The sequence below is a fragment of the Phoxinus phoxinus genome, assembly GCF_949152265.1.
Source record: "Phoxinus phoxinus genome assembly, chromosome: 16".
NCBI lineage: Eukaryota > Metazoa > Chordata > Actinopteri > Cypriniformes > Leuciscidae > Phoxinus > Phoxinus phoxinus.
The window spans coordinates 14,241,353-14,263,428 of NC_136891.1; the positions used below are offsets into that span (position 1 = coordinate 14,241,353).

The window sequence follows — 22,076 nt, forward strand, 5'->3', positions numbered from 1 at the left end:
TGCTTCAGGTGTGTTTCCAGCCTGGTCACGTGCCTCAGGTGTGTTTCCAGCCTGGTCATTCAAAATTCTGAAACTGCATTTGAATTTAATAAGGAGCCACAAATAAATAATATTACACTATTAATTACATTTATTATGATGGATTGAATTTGTCATGTATAACACGGCACACATAGACGTTGAAGTGTAAATGTCAACATAATTTATGTCTCAAGGATTGAAGTCTGTCTGTCAGTCTGATTTTGATGCAATTTAATCAATATGCTGCAGACTACAAACCTTGTCGGAGACTGGTAGAAATATTTTGTTTATACGCAGAGTTATCTAAGCTTAATGGTGCAAAAATATTTAGTTGTGCGCAAGATGTCATTTAGGTTTCGTGCACACTGCAACCTTAGTGCTCACTTCCAGTTTACTGCTCAGATCTGATTTTCTTTTTTTTGTATAGCAGTTCAGTCTGTTGTTTTAAATGTGGCCAATATCAATATATTTATAGTGTGATCTCCCTCGGAAGCCAGGCAATATAAAAAACAAAGACGAGGATGTGAAAAAGAGAGCAGAGATTTTAAACATTTATGGTACGAGCCCTCATGTTTTGCTTGTATACAGAGCCGTCACTGTAATACTTATGAGCTCTGATACATCACTGTCCTTCACTGACTACCTTTCACAATTGTCTTGATACCTTCGGGTATGTAAAATCTTTGAAGTGACTCCCATGGGCACAGAATTGAGACGGATGTTGATCTAGAGTAACATAGAAGTCGCATGAATTCTGATGTGACTGTTCAGACTGCGGTCGCATTACAAAACATCTGACCTGTATCGGATTTAGGACATATGGAAGTGGCACAAACCGGAATTAAAAAGATCAGATTCCATGTGGTTTGTGCCATTCATACTGTCATTAGAAAAACAGATCTGAGTCACATGTGAGCAAAAAAAAATCAGATTTGGGCCACATTAGCCTGCAGTCTGAACGTAGCCGAAGTGCCCCTTTACATCGAGACTAGGCTGTGACTGTAACTTACGCACACCTGGTGCATCATGAGCAGGGCTGGCTACTTCTGCTTAAGACTCTTTTGACAACTAAAGTATCCTCTACTACACACACTCATGCACAAACAGTGCATCAGATTGGAGGGTTGATTGACAGGTGGCTGTTCTGCTACAGATACATGCCATTGATGAGGTAATCGGACTCTTCTGTGGTGAGAGGCAAAGCTTTCTTCAGTCTGCGACGCACAAGCCAGAGCCTGACGCCCGCCATCAGCAAGAGCAGAGCGCTGATGATCAGACCCAAAGCCAGCGGGAGGATTGCACCTACACACACACACACACACACACACACACACACAATCACACTTCAAATGTTTGAAGAAATACACACACACAGAAGTATAAGTGACGTGTGTATGTTTGGGTACTCATGAAGTAAAACGCACCCGACTCAGGAGGTGGGTGTCCTTCCAGTACACGGTATATTTTAGATGCTGGCAGTGAATCCTGAGGCTCTAAGAGAGGATTCTGCAGTTTTTCCTTATGGACCGAGGCTATGGGAGCTGCACAGAATAAAAAAGTTTACATCTCGCAATTCTGACTTTATACAATTGCGACTTTATATCATGCAATTCTGACTTTATAACACACAATAGCGACTTTATATCATGCAATTCTGGCTTTATAACATACAATTGCGACTTTATATCATGCAATTCTGACTTTATAACACACAATTGCGACTTTATATCATGCAATTCTGACTTTATATCTCGCAATTGTGAGTTAAAAGTCAGAATTGCGAAATATAAAGTCGCAATTGAGTGTTATAATAGATTTTTTATTTATTATTATTTTTATTCTTATTTTAAAACAAGCTTCCATATACCCTAACTGAAGTCACACAAAAAACAATAATGAGGCATGAGACACTAACACACATTGTTGATGTTAACAGTACATGTTGTTCGTGAAAGCACACTTTGATTTTCACTTTAAGGGGAAACTATATTCTTCTTTGAAATCAATGAAATCACGGAGTGAACATGCATTAGATTTACATTGTTTAAATCATTTGAAACAAGACCTGATGTTGTTGTACATACATGTGTATATTGTCCTGCTGGGTAATGGAGTTGCAGTGGCCTGATGTTTTGTTACTGCTGAAAGATGGCAAAAGAATAATTTTTAGAGTCACAGCATTCTCAATTGAACACATTGTATTTAATACATTTAATCAGCTAATCAAAGTTTAGTGATGGGTGATTTCAAAACTCTGCTTCATGAAGCTTCGAAGCCTTTGTGAATCTTTTTTTTAAATCAGTGGTTCGGAGCGCATATCAAACTGCCAAGTCACGTGATTTCAGTAAACGAGGCTTCGTTACGTCATAACTGTTTCGAAACGTTTCAAAATGTCAATGGTTCACCGCTGGTGGGCGATGATCTCTGTGAACCAATAAATCATGCTGATTCACTGAGATTGGTGAACCATTGAAAAAGTGTCTGTGGGTTTTACCTGATCTCTGATCATTTTTATACATTTGTAGACGTTTTAATTAGACTTTAGTATAATTGAAAGGAATTATAGTAGTTAATAGTCTCTTATTGGACTGTTTAGCTGAGCCATCCATGAAACAAACAACACAAGCCATGGAAATTGATAAAAGAACATATTATACAGACACTTGATATTTAATCTTATTAGATGATTAGTTAATTGCATTTGAAAGATTTTACTTTCAAGAAAGCGTTTGCAATGGGTTTGTAAAAGGTTGTTTTATGCATGTTTGGCCAAGTTTTGGTTGCATTTCCACTGGTCTGACCAGCAGGGGTCACCAGCGTGTGGTGATTCGAATGCTTCAACAGTGAATCATTTTGCGAAGCAATCGGTTCAATTCGAAACTTTGAAAAGCTTTGTTTCTCTCATCACTATCAAAGGTGGTCAAGTCTCACATGGTTTCTGAATGCACTCATTCACACAATCAGACTTCTGGAGGAAGTTGTTGTGGTTTCCTCTGCAGCCGCCATACTGGAAGTGCTGGCAGTCTCCCGTTTCAGGATCATAATACCAGCGTGGGAAAACTCCTTTACACGGGCCGGCCACTGGGGGCGCTGCACAGGGATCTGACACACAGACACACAGACACTTTTACTTTCTACACACTATGTGTCTAGACACATACGCCACATTTACACTGCAGGTCTTGATGCCCAATTGACCCTTCGCTAAGCCCCGCCCTCCTTAGTTACTGTTGCTACGCCTGACAAGCTTTCGCGTCTGGCACATCTATTACAGTATTTAGGCACCGGTGTCAGACATTCCCAAGGAGATAATTAGTCATTTTTGGTGTACAGGTGAAATATCTGAGAGAGCAAGACAAAGGGGACTGCAGTATGCATTCGAGGGATATATCCACGACATAATATGCAACCGATTAGAGAATAATTTCATCAGAATTTAAGCTAAAGCCTATAGGTCCCAGCACAAGCAGCAGCCGCCACATATGCTGACCATTCAAATGGGAAACACACAAATTGAGGAACAGCTATGTTCATGCACAGCAGGGTAAGTGAATTTTGAAAATAATCTAATAATTATAAATCAAACAGTTTATCCATAAATTTTGTGGAATAACACTAACACCGGGAGAGCCGCGATCGGATTGGGGTAAAGTTACTCAGGGGTAGGCCGTCGATTAACAAAATGCTGAAATATATTTTAAAGTATGTCAGTGAGCCTCTGTCTTGCCTTTAATCGTCTAATTTTACGTTCAAAAATATGCATTATGAACAAAGAACCGTCATTATTTCCAAGCAATAGGTGTTTTTGTTAATCCTGTCGACATTTAGTTGTGAATAGGGCGTCCCACACTGCTTGATTCACGCCTGGTATTTCTCCCCTTGGCTTTTAGGTTTTGGGAAGGGAAAAAAATAAGGATACCGGGTATCAGATTTGCGCAATCCATACGCACAACGCTTCGGCATGTTTCCCTCGCTCGAAAGCTTGCCAGACCTCCCACACCTAGTTACGGTTGCTAAGCCACGATTGGCCTGTGGCGGTTTTTGGCCGTGGCTTAGCGAAGGGTCAATTACGATTTGTTGACTATATCTGATTGTTTCTTTTAAAAGTGACCCATATCCGATATCTGCATTTACACTATACACTTGGCGAAACAACCCAAGGTTGACGTACTGTCCAGGAAAAGCTTAGGCCAAAAAGGAACTAAAAATAGTGCAAATTGCAAAGGACCCAGACAAAATGATATTACACGTTTTTGCTTTCCGCACCATCTTTAACAGTCAGCCAAACATTTGTCTCTTAAGCCTTTGATTTACTCTTATCATCTGATCGTGGTTGTATCTCTCTATCAGTGTTACTTGATCTTAGTGCTGCATTTGACACCATTGACCACAACATCCTTTTAAATAGACTCGAACATTATTAATGGCATTAGTGGAATTGCACTAGCATGGTTTAAATCATACTTATCTGACCGTTATCAGTTTGTAGCAGTAAATGAACAGATGTCTAATCAATCTCAAGTTCAGTATGGCGTACCACAAGGCTCAGTATTAGGACCGCTGCTGTTCACTCTGTATATGCTACCATTAGGAGATATCATTAGGAAACATGGAATTTTCCCCTGACGAAACTTACCAATTCACAAAATTAACGGAATGCATAGCTGATATAAAAAAATGGATGACTAGTAATTTCCTACTACTAAATTCAGAAAAAACAGAGATTCTAATTATTGGACAAAAAACTTCCACACGTAATAACCTAGAATACTGTCTAACACTTGATGGCTGCTCTGTTAAGTCTTCGTCGTTGGTTAGGAACCTGGGTGTGCTCTTTGATACCAATCTTTCATTTGAAAGTCACGTGTCTAGTATCTGTAAAACCGCATTTTTCCATCTTAAAAATATATCTAAATTACGCCATATGCTCACATTGACAAATGCGGAACAATTAGTTTATGCGTTCATGACCTCAAGGCTAGATTATTGTAATGCTCTACTGGGTGGTTGCCCTGCACGCTTAACAAACAAACTACAGCTAGTTCAAGACGCAGCAGCTCGAGTTCTTACCAGAACCAGGAAGTATGACCATATTAGCCCCGTTCTGTCAACACTGCATTGGCTGCCTATTAAACATCGTATACATTTTAAAATATTGCTGATTACTTACAAAGCACTAAATGGTTTAGCTCCGCAGTACTTGAGCGAGCTCTTAACGCATTATAGTCCTTCACATCTATTGCGATCTCAAAATTCCGGCCAGTTAATAATACCTAGAATATCAAAATAGACTGCTGGCCGTAGATCCTTTTCCTATTTAGCACCAAAACTTTGGAACAGTCTTCCTACCATTGTCCGGGAAGCAGACACACTCTGTCAGTTCAAAGCTAGATTAAAGACATCTCTTTGACCTAGCATTCACATAACTCATTGTAGACTTCTATAATTCAATGTAAGGCTGCATAGATTAGGTCAGCCGGAACTGGGAACACTTCCCTTAAATCCTGATGTACTCGTTACATCATAAGAAGAATGGCATCTACGCTAATTTTAGTGTCTTTGTTTATCCAGAGGGTTTCCCGCAGCCTGCCGGATCCAGGCCGTATCCAGATCAGATGAAGGACCTTCGCCTGGACCCGATGTCAACGCAGTGCTGAAGTGCCAACTAGCCTCTCCCTATGGAGGATCCCTTTACCACTCTACAGATAAAGCATTGTGGAAAATTCGCGTCTCTACCCCGTAGTGATAAAATAAAATACAATTTTGTATCAAATTTATAGGCAGGACAAGTAGTTTGTTTAGGCTTGGTTTGTAGAGAATTACAAACATGCGCACATATATTCAAACGCACATAACTATAGAATTAATTAGAAGAAAAGAAAGAGGAGAGCCCTTGTTGCAGCTTTGGCATTGAACAAAGTCATGTGATCACGGTTGCTGTCCACCCAAGTTGATATATATCCGATTCATGTTAGATTTATTTCCACATATAAATGAGGCCTGAAACCGATCTGAGAATATTGGAATCCATGTGCTTGTTACGTTCGTGGGTCATATCTGTGCCACACACAAAAGAAACACATTGGAATTGGGTCACTTGAACCATGTAATGTAAATATGGCCATAGACATATGTGGCATGTGTGTGTATCTCTAATAAGGAGATATTTATATTTTTTAAATTATTTATTGATATTTATTTATATTGATTTACTGATGCACTAACTGTTTGGCACTTTTAAAATTTCGTTGTACAGGTTACAATGACAATAAAGTACTACTACTACATGCTTTGTTAATGGTGTGTGTGTGTGCGTCTGTCTGTGCGTCTGTGCGTGCGTGCGCGTGTGTGTGTGTGTGTGTGTGTGTGTGTGTTTGTGCCTTTGAATTATGTATCTTACGCATTACCTTGGTTGCTGAAGCCATAATGTTGGTGTTGTTCAGGTTTAGGGCTGTCAGTGAGCTGTATCTCTGATGGCGTCTGGGCTGCTGCTTCAGTTTTTTGAATATCTGGCCCATGTTTAGAGGAGGGGTTGGACTTGTGACCAGTATCAACTATAAAACAGACCAAACACTTTTATACATCTTAAAATAATTGGGGTACTGAAAAGCTTTTTGAGAAGATGGCCGGGGAATGGCTTGGTGGTAGGCTTACAGTTTTGGCAGAAATCTTCATCTGATCGGTCAGGGCAGTGTTGCTTTCCATCGCAGGCATAACCGATGTCGATACAGCAGCCATCATCACACATGAACTGATACCGAGAACAGTGACCTGTACACACTTTGGAGAAACACACACATCTGTGTCAAGTCCATGCCGATTCATGTTTACAGTTTATTAATCCCCACCAGGTAATTACAAGGGTCTGCACATAACAGACATCAGAACAACATTAAGAAACCAAAACAATAAAAACACATGTACAGCAGTAAGGAAACAGTGTTCTCTTTCGAGAACGGTCACTTCGTATTGCGTAGCAGTGGGGGAAACTCCTTTCCTCGAGAATAGTGAAGCTTTTATTTTAAAACATAGTGCAGCACTAAATGTGCAAGGTTCCGTGAAAAGGTTTCAGCTTTTATTTTCCTTTTACGCCCCGAAGAAGATATCACGGGTTTATCAAGTTCGTTGAAACACTGTTGCCAGTAATTTACTGTTAATTGTACAGTTATTTACTGTAATCTACAGTATGTTACTGTAAAAATGCACTAAAACTCTAGTTAAAACTAATTTCACTTGCAGAAACCGACTGCCCAACTGTTTTTTTAACACAACCCAGAGTACTCCCCCCGTATTCCTGGCTGTGGAAGGAACAAGCCAAGAGTGAGGTGTCGGGGTGGTGGAGGGAAGCTATACTCTGTCAAGGAATGTAGGTGAGTCGACTGAGTGCCTATATATATGCTTCCTCTCATGCTGATGGGATAGACATGATGATTGTTGATGATAAGTTAATTGGATTGATTATTTGAACGTGCTCCTCCCGAACTTTGATGAATAATCATGTATGGTTCCCAGAGCTGGCACAGATGATGGACACAGCCCCTGGCCTGTACCAAAGAGGAAGGATCTCCTCACACAGGCGAACGGGGCGATTTGGCACCCTCGCCCCGACTTGTGGGCCATCCATGTGTGGCACCTCAATGGGTATCCTGGGACCTCCCAGAGAGAATCTTGAATACTATCACTGAGGCTAGGGTGTCATCTACAAGGCGCCTCTATGCTCTGAAGTGGTCGGTGTTCAACAGCTGGTGCACAGCTAGGGTCCTCGAACCCCAGTCATGTGAGGTACCAGCGGTACACTCTTTCCTTCAAGAGCTCTTGGACGTGGGACGCACCCCCTCCACGCTCAAGGTATATGTGGCGGCCATAGCAGCGTATCATGCTCCTGTGGCTGACCAGTACCTAGGGAAAAGCGACCTGGTTGCTCGTTTCCTTAAAGGGGCCAGGAGGATGAACGCCCCTCGGGGGCCAGCGTGGGACCTCTCCACAGTCCTTCGGGCCCTGAAGGGCCCCCCATTTGAGCCGCTTCAGTCGGCTGACCTTAAGCCACTTTCGCTGAAAACTGCTCTCCTGTTGGCCCTGGCATCAGTTAAAGGAGAACTCCGGTCAATTTTAACATTGAGCTCAATTTTTAGTAAATTTGGAGTGCTGTCAATACAGAGAACAACGACAAAAATCGGTGTTGCCTACACCGTGTTATCCTCTTTTTAAAATTTGCACCCTATTGACTTGAATGGGGCACGTTTTAAACCTGCTTTTATTTCTCTTATCATCCTTGATGTGTCATTACAAGTGCCCAGCCATGTTGAGTGATTCCTTCAGAGTGAACACGAGTGAATCTGACTGCAGGAGATGTGAAAGATATGAATAAAAATGATGTTATATCAGCCAGCGCATATACCTGTATTTAGTTCCTGTTTTCGGTCGAAGTCCAAAGTAGTCAATTGTCGAGTTGACGCGCGTGATCTAAGTAACTAAACCTATGCGCGTCAACTCGACAATCGACTACTTTGGACTTCGACCGAAAACAGGAACTAAATACAGGTATGTGCGCTGGCTGATATAACATCATTTTTATTAATATCTTTCACATCTCCTGCAGTCAGATTCACTCGTGTTCACTCTGAAGGAATCACTCAACATGGCTGGGCACTTGTAATGACACATCAAGGATGATAAGAGAAATAAAAGCAGGTTTAAAACGTGCCCCATTCAAGTCAATAGGGTGCAAATTTTAAAAAGAGGATATCACGGTGTAGGCAACACCGATTTTGTTCGTTGTTCTCTGTATCGACAGCACTCCAAATTTACTAAAAATTGAGCTCAATGTTAAAATTGACCGGAGTTCTCCTTTAAGCGAGTGGGCGATCTGCAGGCACTCTCCATGGGTTTGTCCAGCCTGGAGTTTGGGGTTGGTGATTCCAGATTCCACTCTTAAACCGAGACACGGCTACGTACCTAAAGTGCTCTCAACTCGTTCAGAGCGCAGGTTATTACGCTATCAGCGCTTCTTCCCTCGGAGAACGACGGGGGAGCTAATTTTCTCTGTCCTGTCAGAGCTCTCAAAATCTAGCTGGAGCGTTCTGCACCGTTCAGGCAGTCGGAACAGCTCTTTGTGTGCTTTGGCAGCCGCACCAAAGGGTTACCGGTCACGAAGCAGAGGCTATCGAGATGGATAGTGGATGCCATTTCTCTGGCATATGCCTCAGTGGGTCAGGAATGTCCTATAGGCGCTAGAGCCCATTCCACAAGAGACATGGCCTCTTCGTGGGCCTGGTCCAGTGGTCTACCAATTGAAGACATATGTGCAGTGGCCGGCTGGTCCTCACCATCCACATTTGTTAGGTTCTATAATTTGGAGGTACCCTTCTTACAAGCTCGAGTCCTCTCAGTGTGATAGTTCGACCCGATCAGTCAGATTATCAGTCTAACAAGTTTACTGTCCATAAGCACATGTTGTCCTATTACTGGCCATATGAGCCCTCATTATGTCATTAGGACCCGACTCAGGTCTGGTTCGTTGGTTCTTATTAAATGGCTCGTGTCTAACTGTGAACCTCGGGTTGTAACCCTAGGCTCCATTTCGGGACGGAGTCAGTTGCTAATAGTGCTGCGTTTTTAAGTTAGTACCAGTACCAGTAGTACCAGTACTGATCATTTTCCTGTATCAGTATTTAAGCAGATATTGTTTATTATCTTTATGAGCACAGCGCTCTGTGCTGTGATGCGATCGGAAACCAGATTGTCAAAGTATCAATTTGAGCTTAAGAACCTGATTTAATCTGATGCTATGGCGAAATGGTCAGCTTTTATAGTGTAAGTCATGCCCATTCTGGCGGGATGGTCTGCTAGCTCCTGATTGGTTTGTGCGTATGAGCCGCTTCGCTGTAGGATGTACAGTTGCTGCAGCACACTTATTTCCCTCTTACTAGTGTTTTTATTTCTTGCGGTTGTACTTTATTTTTAAGGGGGTGAATTTAGAGATGTAACTTCCCAAATCCCTGTTCATATATATGTACACATGTATAGCTTTTTCACACTGTTTCAAACCATTGTTTCATTAAACGTCCCTAAAGTATCCATATTACTTCTCAGTGAACCAAGTTTACATGCACATCACTATTATCTCAATTCAGAAATCAAATTTTACTTGACCTTTTGACATAAGAGCTCATTATACTGAAAATATCCGTTAAGTTTTAGAACAATTTGAGCTCTGAACCTTCGTCTACGTGCACTTTAAACAACACTGGTTGTGACAAACACACACAGAAACTCGCACAGAAAATTACAAAAGTAATCATCCATGTTCACATGCAACTGTGAGACAGTTTTGAAGGAAGATAACCCAGTAATATCTGACCTTCAGCGTGTGGAGCTGGTGCGAGCACACTGACCGACACGTTGTCAGAGCTCTTCTGTCCCGCTGTGTCCGTGACGGTGATCTCAAAGGTGTAAATCCCTTCTCTGAGTCCGCTGAGCTTCAGCAGGCCTGGGTGAGTCACCTGCTCAAATCAGACGATATAAGACCAGACAAAAGACCAGTAAACACTCAAGACGACATAAGACCAGTAAACACTCAGACGACATAAGACCAGTAAACGCCTCGTTTCACTGAGAGTCTGTAATTGCTGTGAAAGATTACAGCTGAATTTTGTCACATGCAAAATAATTATAGGTCACAAAAAGGTCTCAATTCAAAACACTGATGTGGTTATAGCGATTTGTCAGTGAAGTCACTGGAAAGCACCAGGTCACTGTAATTGTTACAGAGCAGGCTTCCACTTCACCTCCTCTTCACCACTGTAGGACACTTTCACCAGAATATTAACCATCACAAACTCTATATCCCATCATGCCGCTCACCTGGGACTGATTACACAAACACCTGCAGCTCATCCACACTCACCCATATAAACCCCCGTTCACTCTCAAGTTCATTGCGAAGTATTGCATTGCCCGGCGTACAATTTCTGAGTGTTTTTCCTGTGTTTGCTGAACTGTTACAGACCTTGGATTGTTTATATCTTCTTCTGCTGCCTACCTCGACTCGGACTGTTATATCGATCTCTGATTGTTCTGCTGCCTGTCTCGACCCGGATTGTTCATTGGACTGTGATTCCTGCCGCCTGCCTCGACCCTTGCCTGTTAACTACTTCTGCTCTGTGATTATCCCCGTTGTTCTGTCTGCTCCTGATTTACCCGGCCTGTTGACTATTCTAATAAAGCTGCAAATGGATTCTTCTGCGTCCTCCAACATCATTACAGTAATGTTGGTTGCTAGTAATCGTTCATTTTTTAGCAAATCAGTGTTAATTAATTGTTTCCCCCCTTATACTGTATGTTCAGATGACATTGAACATATTGTTGATATATGTTGTGTATTGTATACAAAATTGTATATCATTAATGTCATCTCTGTATTTATTGTTTTATTGTTTTATTAGGATCCCCATTAGCGGCCCATTTAATGGCAGCTAATCTTCCTGGGGTCCTCTTTAAAATATTCACAACATAAAATTACACAAAGCAATAACAACACAAATTACAATCAAGAGAATTCAAACATTGCAATTACATTAAAAAAATTACCAAGTGAAAGAACATAAAAATTACCAGCTTTCACGAGGTCATTTGCAGCAGTTCCTGGGTTACTGTCCTCTTAAATTTGTATTTGTTCTGAATTCTGCGTGATGAGACCGAGAGTTGATTCCAAATAGATATTGCTCTGTAAAGTGATGTGCGTTTCAGAAAATTTGTCCTGGGAAGCGGAAGTTTTATGTCACCACCTAGTGCCTGCCTGGTGGCATATAGGTGTCTACTTCCTACAAAAACAAGCTGCTCAGAGAGAAACTGTGGCTGTTTCATAAATACTGCATTCCACAATATTAAAGTCAATCGTAGTTTAATTTTGTCGTCAACTGTGAGCCAAGAAAGGCATTTATGCATCAGGACCACGTTAGTCTTAAGAGAGCACTGGAGGACAGTCCTCGCTGCCCTATTTTGTGCCACTTGAAGCTTACGAAGGTCTTTTTGTGATGCAGACGACCATATAATTGGACAGTTTTCTAAATGGCACAGAACAAGAGACTGGACAACCTGTTTAGCAATGGACATAGGAATATATGACATACATTTTCTGGACATTGCAATACCATTCCCCATTTTAACTATCATTCCATCAATATGAGCTGACCAAGACAAGTAAGAATCCAAGGTGACGCCCAGTAACCTGGCTTGCATCACTTGTCTTAGCTGCAGCCCATTGACTGACAAGTTCAGAGAGGGCTGGGTAGTTAGTTTTGATCTTTTCCAGAATATCATAGATGTTGATTTGTCTACAATTAAAACTAATTTGTTATCTTTTACCCACTTGCTTATATTCTGCAAGTCATGATTTAATAGATTTGAGACATCTTGAGGAGTTTTTGCAGAACAGTACAGTGTGGAATCATCTGCATACATAACAACAGTCGAATGTTTCACAATAAAAGGTAAATAATTTGTAAAGATCAAGTATAGCAAAGTATGGTTTGCAAGCATAATAAAAACGTTATTTAAAAAATGTTGGTTGCCAGTAACCATTCATTCTGTTGCCCTAGTGTTACTGAAAATCACTAATGAGATTTATTGCTGGTCATTTCATTTCTTGCTGCTAAAAATTCATGCGTGAATCGTGCTCACTCAGAATGCAGACCGTTTCTGAAATGTTCTTTTGTTTTTTGTGGTCAGTGACTGTAACATGATCTTCCCCATCCATCTTGTCTATACTTGTCAACAGTCTCTCACAGAAGACAAATCACAGATATTTTTCATTAAAATAAACAAAATTGGAGAAGAATACTACATAAGGCATTGATATTATTTAGGTCACGGTGTATTTAGACTCTGCGGATGTCCATTACAATGTAACTGACACAAACATAAAACAAATAAATGTAACCGGTTGTGGATAGCAATCGATGGCTTTCAAGTCAACACAAACACTTGCAATACAGACAGCTGTGTTTATTGTAATAAAAGCGTTTAAGTTTTGCCACATAATGCAGTGATTCCTCGTTCAAACTGAGAGAAGTCTGCAGCGATAAAGTAACTAGAAGTCAGATGTGGCAGTTTTAAGCAACACAAGTAACAAAGTTGATCTAAGTTCAACTAAAGCAAATGAGTAGTGATACAATATGTGTTGACCACAAATGAGAGTGTCATATGATATTACCACTGATTCAATTGCAATCTAGCTGGAAAACCAAACATTAGTACACAAACCAATAGTACAGCAAAGGGTTTTCGCAAACATTGCTGGTCAGGATGTTCACACACGTTGAGTCTTTGAAAGATGACTGACTATGACAGGTTTACCTTCATTTTAACGGAGGGGTCTCCTTTCACAAGAGCCCAGTCATAATGTGTGATGTGATGATCATCGGTGCTGTCTCTGCCGTCCAGCACCGCCCAGTCCGTCGGCAGCTGAACCACCAGATCCTGACCCGCATCACTGCGGGGCGGCTCATCCAAACCTGTGGGACCCAGACCCAGGAAAATCAACTTCAACATTTATTGTGCCAACATTTCATTCAAGTGAATGAAAACAAAACATAAATTATTTTTTTGGTGGCACAGCTTGTAGCCAAATGGTAATCGATAACTTGGGCCCGTGGAAGGGGTATCTGCAGGATCAAGTAAAGAACTTGGGTGTCATATTTGATCGACAGATAAAGACGGTGGTTCGTAATTGCTTCTTCTATTTAAGGGCAATAGCCAAATTGAAACCAATTCTGTCAGCCAGTGACCTGGAAAAAGTTGTCCACACTTATATTTTTCCCGTCTAGATTATTGTAGTGGTCTTTATGTTGGGACCTGCCAAACACACGTTTCACACTTGCAGCTAGTACAAAATGCTGCAAGGTTGTTAATGAATGCTGGGGAAACGGATCATGTTACTCCTTGTTATTCTTTTTAGGATGGCTACCAATACATTTTAGGATACAGTATAAGATTCTGATATATGTTTTTAAAGCACGGAATGGTGCCAGAATACTTAGCTGAACTTATTAAGCCCTAGTCCCGGCATAATACTAAGATCATCTAACAAGTTTCTTCTAACTATTCCCCGTGCGCGTCTCAAATTAAAGGGTGATCGTGCTATCGCTGGTCCAAGAGTGTGGAATAATCTGCCATTGGATGTTAGATCTTCCTTAACTCTTAATAATTTTCAGGACGCTTACAATCTCATTTGTACTCTTTGGCATTTTAGTACATGGATGTTTTTATGTTTTGTCTTGTTGTTCTTTTGCTTTTATTGTAATGTACAGCACTTTGGAACTGGTAGCCTGTAACGTGCTATAAATAAATAAACGAACAAACAAACATTGTTTAAAACTACTGCCTTTTCGTTCAATGTACTATAGAGGGTACTGTACAAAGATTTATGTTTTCAATCTTAAAGGGGTGGTTGATTATGATTTCACTTTTCTAACTTTAGTTAGTATGTGATGTTGCTGTTTGAGCATAAACAACATCTGCAAGGTTACAATGCTCAAAGTTCAAAGCAAAGGGAGATATTTTCTTTTAAATAAATAGTTTTTTAAGGACTACAACAAACGGCTGATAGGGACTACACGAGCTTCCTCCCAGGTTAGTGACATCACCAACCCTAGATTTTACATCAACCCCGCCCCTGGGAACACGATTTATAGATTATCATGACAGAATATGCTAATCAATGACTAGAAGATAACTACACATAAGATACATAAATTCATCAAATAACCATTCAGAAATGTCCTGTTGCTTCTACATGTTGTCACTTCTTTTGCGTCTCTCCATAATTGTCGGACTCCGTTTTGAACATAAAAGGCTAAACCTTTTTTAAATTTTCAGTGCATGTCTGTGTGAGGTAAAAGGACACGAGCTCTTAAAGCTCGGCTTTATATAAAAGTTGGATCCCCTATGCTCCTTCTGTGGAGTGGAAGACGAGTCTGTTCCTCACCTTTTTAGGGTTTGTGGTCATGTTGCTACTTTTTGGAAGAAATTTTGTCTGTTTGTGCGTGCTTCTTTCTTAGACTATTTTTCTTTGGTGTTTAAGGATGTCTTATTTGTATTTTATAACTCTGACAAGAATCTAAAAGACAAGTATTTTCTTATAAATCTAGTTATTTTTTAATATATACAAGTGCAAATTTGTGTCTGTTAAACCTCTTTTTAGTATTTTTTGACCTGTAATATTATTTGGGTACTATCTCTTCTTCCAGCAATGTCAAAGCTTTAAAGTCCTTTACGTTGTGCACAAAGTATAATATAATGCTTTTTTATCATGTAGGCCTATGTAGGCAATTTGCTTGTGTTCAAAAAAAATAAATGGAGATACCCATTATATCATTATGCTAATTTGAAGCACAATTTACTTTAGTTATTGACTGCCTTCACGTGCTATCGGAACTTCCCACTTCTAAAGATTAGCTCATCAAGTGATTTGCTGATTTGCTACTCAAGACATTTTGCTCTTATTATCAATGCTGAAAACAATTTTTGGCATGATACATTCACTGAAACCGGAGAAACCCACCCTGCATTAGGGACTCCTCCTCCCCGATCCCATATTCGGGTCCCCTCCCGGCTGCAGTGTCGGGACGGCCCGGTGCAGCAGAGGGGTCTCCCCTCGGGGGTTCGCGGGCTCTGGTGCTGTTGTCTGCTCGGCTGTAGGTGCTGAAGCCCGGCTGGAAGGAGAACGAGCACACACTCCTGCCTCCGCGGGTGCAGTTGAACAGGTAACAGCGCAGACTGCCGTCCGGCTGCGTGAGCTCCTCCTGGATGATGGCATCAGTGCAGTGCGGCAGCGCGCAGCAGGCGTGCACGCAGTCCCTCCAGCTGAACACGCTCTGCGGCGCGGACAGGAAAGCGCCGCCCTGCTCGATGGACGCGCTGGCGCGGATGATGCGCTCCTCCTGCGCCTGAAAGACCCCGACACAGGGGTCCCCGTCCCCCGCTTCCCCTCTCGGGCCCGGCTCGTCCTGCTGGAGCTGCTTGCGGAACTCCTCCAGCAGTTCCTCCACGCCGGATATTTGGGATTTGAGGTCAGATGTTGGAGAGGAGGAGCGCGTCATCAGGACCGTCCTCGTCACGCAGAGAAGAAGCGAACAGATGAGCGCTCGCTGGACATGATGAAGCGCACAGTGAAGCATGGTTGCGCTGTAAACGCTCCTTTCCCACGGTGGAAACGATCACCCGCTTTCTCTCACATCATATTCGAGATTCAAAGTGTCAGTTTACGACGTAAGAATCGCCTTTTTGCGCATTTTAGAAGAACAGCACGAAGCACCTGTCGTCTCCACAGGCACTGAGCTGGAGTCAGCATCAGTGAATGCAGTGTTGTGTTGTGTTGCGATGTATGGTCCCTGCAGGGGGCGCTCTGTGGCTCACTGATGCTGCCTTCACGTGCTGTCGGAGATTTACCACTTCTGAAGTCGTGATTACGAGCTCGTAGCAAGTTTTCAAGTCCAATTTATTTATATAGGCTAGCGCTGTTTAAGAATACATATTGTTTCAACGCAGATTTATAGTGATAACAGGAAAATGATGCAACAGTATAGTTTAGTAGAGGTAAGTAGGTGGTTCATTTTTGTTGTATAAAAAGTTGAGTAAGAAACAGCCTCACTGCAACGTTTACTGTTTTTTTTGTGATTTGATGCAAATGTGATATAATACAAAGTAGCCTATAGTGTTATAAATAGCCTACCTACATTTTTTTTTATGAAAATACATTTACACAATGCTGATGACCATTAAAACACGTAATCACGGTCTGTGAAAAGTCCATTAAGAAATACGAAATATAAAAAGTCATGATAATCTTTCAAAAGTCAAAACAGCAGCCTAATGGTTCTGTTAAGCAAAGGTGATGAGAGGAATAGCTGTGAACTGAGTACTAGGCTACTGGTTTACAAAGACATGCAATACAAATTTCAAGAACTGATTTTTTCTTCTTCTTCAAAATCTACTTCTAGCTTAAGTGTTAGCAATGTAAATGTATTAGTGAGAAAGGTGTGCCTTCTTTGAACACAACACATCTAATCTATCTATCTATTTTGGGCAGACAAACACGCATGTCTTGTGATGGCTGTAGGCGATATCTGTATTTTGTTTTCATTGCAGTCAGAGCAGAAAATCCACTCTCACTCTCACATAGGTAAGTGGTAGAAAAAGATACAAAAATGTTGAGTGCAGCCGCTCCTAAGATGGGGTATTCCTTGGCAACAAAACACCCAGAACTGTCCAAGACTCTTTGGACCTTATCATAAACCTGCACAATGCAGCGCCAGGCACAATGCAAGTGTTATTTGTTTCAGCCCGACGTAGTTATAATTTTCACTTCCTTCGCCACGTTGTTTAAATAGCAAATGCATTTGCGCCCATGGGATGCTGGTCTGAAAACGAGGTGTGTTCAGGCGCATTGATGGTGCTTTACTGTTTTCTGCATAAAGATATGGTGGAATTCAGCTTGTCCCGTAGATGGTCTGCTTGCTTTAACCTCACGCACGAGCAGATCCGTTTCCTCTCTAGAGGCGTGTTCAGTTTTTCCACTTGCAAATTCCGCCATGTAAATAGTGCGAGTGCAACTGGCTTTTAAAGGGAATGTGAAATGAGACTCTGATTGGTTTATTGCACGTTACGGACAAAAAATTGTCCCTTTTTGAGGGTGAGCAAAAACGCGTCGTTTTGTGTGTGTCCCTTTAAATGTAAATGAGCTGCTGCACAGAGGGCGGAGCTTCAAGAGCTTGTTTGTGTATGTTAGCAGCTTCGATTACCTCATGCAGACAAGCACTGAACATTTCTAAAACTTTTAGCCTTTTATGTTCAAACCGGAGTCGGACAATGGTGGAAAAACTCAAGAAGAAGTGACAACATGTTGAAGCCACAGGACTTTTCTGAATGGTTAGTTGATGAATTTTAAGTTAAGTATCTTCAAGTCATTGATTAGCATATTCTGTCATGATAATCTATAAATCGCTCATGTGGGAACTGTTGTAAGATGCCTACAGAGTGACATGCTATTGCATTTGTGTTACTATGTTGCAATAAATTGTGAAAAGACGGATGTGCCAGCTTGAGTAGACTCACAAATGTGCTCGACTACAACAACTCTTCCTCTTCTCATGGACTCACCCCCTTTGTTGTGTGTTTCCAGGGGTGGGTTTTATGTAAATTTTAGGGATTGTGATGTCACTAACCCAGGAAGAAGCTTGTGCAGTCCCTATTAGTCGTTTGTTGTAGTCATTAAAAAGAAAATATCTCCCTTTGCTTTGAACTTTGAGCGTCATAACTTTCCAGATGTTGTTTATGCTCAAACAGCAACATTATATACTAACTAAAGTTAAAAAAGCAAAATAATAATCAACCACCCCTCTAACACCTTACCCTGTGACAGCCACCTGACCTCGGAGTGAAGAAGCAGGTGCTGATGTTCTGAGCCCATTTCTGTGCACAGTGATGTGAAAAGAGTGCCCCTGCCCTGACAGCATTTACTAATTTGATGGCAGTCTGCAACATGTCGTTCAACTCCGGGTGCAGTATCTTACTAGCAAGGGCTTCTCGATGTAAAAACTAGCTGATGGGGCAACCTCCCTTAAGTCGAGCAACAACACCACTTTGATTGCCTGTCATTGCAGCCGCTCCGTCTGGAATAGGCCCACACAGTTTTCCCACTGGAAGCACTCGGCCGTTAAAGGGATACTCCACTTTTTTTGGAAATAGGCTCATTTTACAACTCCCCCAGAGTTAAACAGTTGAGTTTTACCGTTTTCGAATCCATTCAGCCGAACTCTGGGTCTGACGGTACCACTTTTAGCATAGCTTAGCATAGATCATTGATTCTGATGAGTCCAGTAGCACTTCTTTCAAAATGACCAACGAGTTTCAATATTTTTCCTATTTAAAGCTTGACTCTTCTGTAGTTAAACCGTGTACTAAGATCGACTGAAAATGAAAAGTTGCGATTTTCCAAGCCTATATGGCTAGGAACTACTCTCATTCCGGCGTAAGAATCAAGGAATATATATATATATATATATAGGTAAGTTATGGTTAAAATTAAGTTAGGAATCTTTTTGTTTGTTGTGTTGGCCTTGCCCCCTTTCTGAAGTTTATGTTTTTATTTGTTCGTTATTTTGCTCCAATAAACATCAACTTAAATTCACTATTCAGATGTGTGTTACTTGGGCTGAGACAAGAAGTTCCTGTGCTCTTTCTCTAAATTTTGTTATTTTATTAACATAAATTATTTATCCCCCTATTTGGGCCTCTCTCCATTGACAAGCGTTAACTTCCTTCTAGGTGGGTACTCTATTAAAACTATTGGATCTGCCCAGAGCCACTCTGGATCTGCCATAACCAATCGCTAATGTTCGGTCGTGACGAAACTTTAACTTCAGCGCACGACCTCAACGCCATCGTTCTCAGCCACTTCTTTTGTTCGCTGATTGGACCGGTAAAAAATTTACCGGAGAAAGCCCAAGAATACACCGCAAACAGACGAAGTACTGAAGGAAAATGAAAATTTTACGGAAGTACGTAGGAGGCCGGAGCCAGGCTAACAATGACCCTGATTTTCCTGACTTTGTGAATTATCATTGTGTGATTCGTCAGCAGGCCGTGGAAGGGAAAGTTGTGGACCTTTCTCACGTAATGACACTGGTGGTCAAACTGATGAACTCAATACAAGCAAAAGCACTGTAGCATCACTTATTCAAGGCGTTATTGGATGAGCTCGATGGAGACCTACTACTTCATGCTGATGTCTCGGGGTTGTGTCACGGGAAAGTGCCACAGTGCTTTTTCTCTTACTACCTGAGATAAAGACTTTTCTGTCTGCATGGAACGATGAGCACAAGGAACTGTAAGATGATACATGGCTGCATGACCGCAAAACTGAATACACTCAACATCAAGCCTCATGCAAGACCAACACCTTCCCCACATGATTAACACAGTGAATGCATTTAAATATAAGTTTGGTGTCTGGATCACACATCTAAAAAACTGGAGGCTTACACACTTACCCATCCTGAAAAAAATATCACAGAGCATTGAAGACACGGATGCTTTTCACCCAGAGAATTACTTTGCTCACCTGGACAAAGTGGCAAGAGAGTTCAGTCTGTGTTTTGGTGAGTTAGATGTCATGGAATATATTGCTGCATGTCTCAAACCCATTAATGCTCATTGATATAGGAACAGGTTGCAGCCAAATTCAAGCAAGTATTTTACTTGTCAAGTGGAGTTGATATGGAGATATCAACACCTCGCAGACTGACCCTTGGCTGTCTCTAGCTATGAGCTAAACTACAGAGGATTCACAGACAGTATTGATTCACAGGCACAGCATCACACTGACTTGAGTAAACATACTGCAGTAGTTTTGCCTTCTGAAGGCATTGTGAAAAGTGATGCTGTTAGGACATAGAACTGCGCTTTGCTTAATTGGGAATTCATTTATATTGTTGTTACCATTGTTGAGATTCATACGCTGATTTTTGATGTCTGTGTGTTCCACTATAGACTAATTTGTTGTGCTCATTGTTGTCAAAATCTTATTGTGGCAGAACTGTTGGAATACAGGGATGGTATCATGTATGTATTGATAGTTCAATAAAATTGTTTGGTTTGATTAGAATCAAATGACATTAGAAAATCAGGTTATTGAGGATTATAAAGCCATCAACAGGTAACCATCATCACCTGATCTCATTTCACTTTAGCTTTCTTTGCTGCTGCAAATGTGTTTGACAAACACATTGACACAGCAGCAATTCAATATAAAAGATTAAATAAGAGTTAAAAACTCAACTAATGGAAACGCTAATCACTGTTACGGTGCCTTCAAATGAAACAGAGTTAAACCCCTGTTAATTCTCAATAAGAACTTCTGTAGACGTCTGACAGAAATAAAGTCAGTCTGGTTAGTAATAAGTGAAGCTGGTAATGCTGTTTGTGGAGTTGTTTAATCCTCTTCTGCTGAGATCTTCAGAGATTTAATGTCTTCTTTTATCTTGATTTCATCTAAGACTGTGTCTGAAGTCAGTTGTAGTTCTTGGGTTTCTGCTCATCTCCTTTTCTGTTCTCTTCTTTCTTGAGTGATTCTGCTTGTTAACAGAATTATTAAGGATGAGATGACTCCATATTTAATATACACAGATGTTTTGGCTCCGATAAGGTCCAGTTCTGGTTTATTTATTTGTTCTTGGCTGACATGTGGCATTGCTATGGCCTGCTTGTGGCCCAGATCTGGCAAACAGGAGCGGTCCGCCCAAGGGCCGTCATTCCACGCTGCATGTGGGCCAGATCAGTATTCCACAAGTACCAGATGTGGGCCGGATCTGGGCCGAAACAGTGTTGCAATGTGGGCAGGAACCTCTGTGATCCATGGTGTGAATCATATGGAGCATATCATCTAGGATATCTTTGAAAAGAATCTCTTAGACTGAGCAGACAAGCACATTTAAGTGGCCGTGGTGGCATGACAGGGAGCTTTAAGGCCAGGTAGCCACTACATGAACCATCGTTAAGCTCTGGTACCAAGGCAGCTAAAAATCAGAGAGAATTGGCACAATAGCAGTTTATACAGAAACCTGCCGAATGGCAGTAGCAAGAATTTCTGGGGCATCTAGAACCGCACGGACATGACAGAGAGCTCTGAGATGTGGATGGCCATTTCAGTTTTTTTGCGCTGGCCATGGCAGGATCCTCTGGTGAACAGTGCAGACGAGACAGGACCGAAGCAGTCATGACAAGGTTCTGCAGACATTGATGGGACATCGAGGTAAAAAACGAGGTACACATTCCCAAGTGCACAGTACTGCCAGACGCAATACTGCTGCTTCAAGCCCCTCCGCCAGATGCAACCATGGTCTCTGTCTGTCCCGCAAGATGCTGAGGCTTAATAGCGGGATGGAGAGTCTTTCTGTCACCCTGAAAGATGCAAAACTGACAGAGAGAAGACTGATGAAATATCTGGGGTGGGAGGTCCTTTTATCCATGACTTATGGGGACCTGAAACAAAATAT

General features: G+C 41.4%; 1 protein-coding gene across 3 annotated transcripts; it reads right to left on the reverse strand.

Moving 5' to 3' along the window:
* Positions 1-442: 442 nt before the first annotated feature.
* Positions 443-16,403, reverse strand: lrp11 (low density lipoprotein receptor-related protein 11). 3 transcript variants are annotated; one of them, XM_079639068.1, is made up of 9 exons: positions 15,584-16,403; positions 13,378-13,535; positions 10,382-10,523; positions 6,676-6,801; positions 6,429-6,575; positions 2,953-3,123; positions 2,106-2,162; positions 1,446-1,562; positions 443-1,323 (listed from the first exon to the last, which is right to left on the reverse strand). In XM_079639068.1, the coding sequence occupies exons 1-9, from the start codon at positions 16,197-16,199 to the stop codon at positions 1,169-1,171; spliced, it is 1,689 nt and encodes a 562-aa protein (XP_079495194.1). In that variant the 5' UTR covers positions 16,200-16,403; the 3' UTR covers positions 443-1,168. The 3 variants fall into 3 exon arrangements, with proteins under 3 accessions (XP_079495194.1, XP_079495195.1, XP_079495193.1); XM_079639069.1 differs by having other exon boundaries at positions 2,106-2,159; positions 2,953-3,126; XM_079639067.1 differs by having other exon boundaries at positions 2,953-3,126.
* Positions 16,404-22,076: the final 5,673 nt, after the last annotated feature.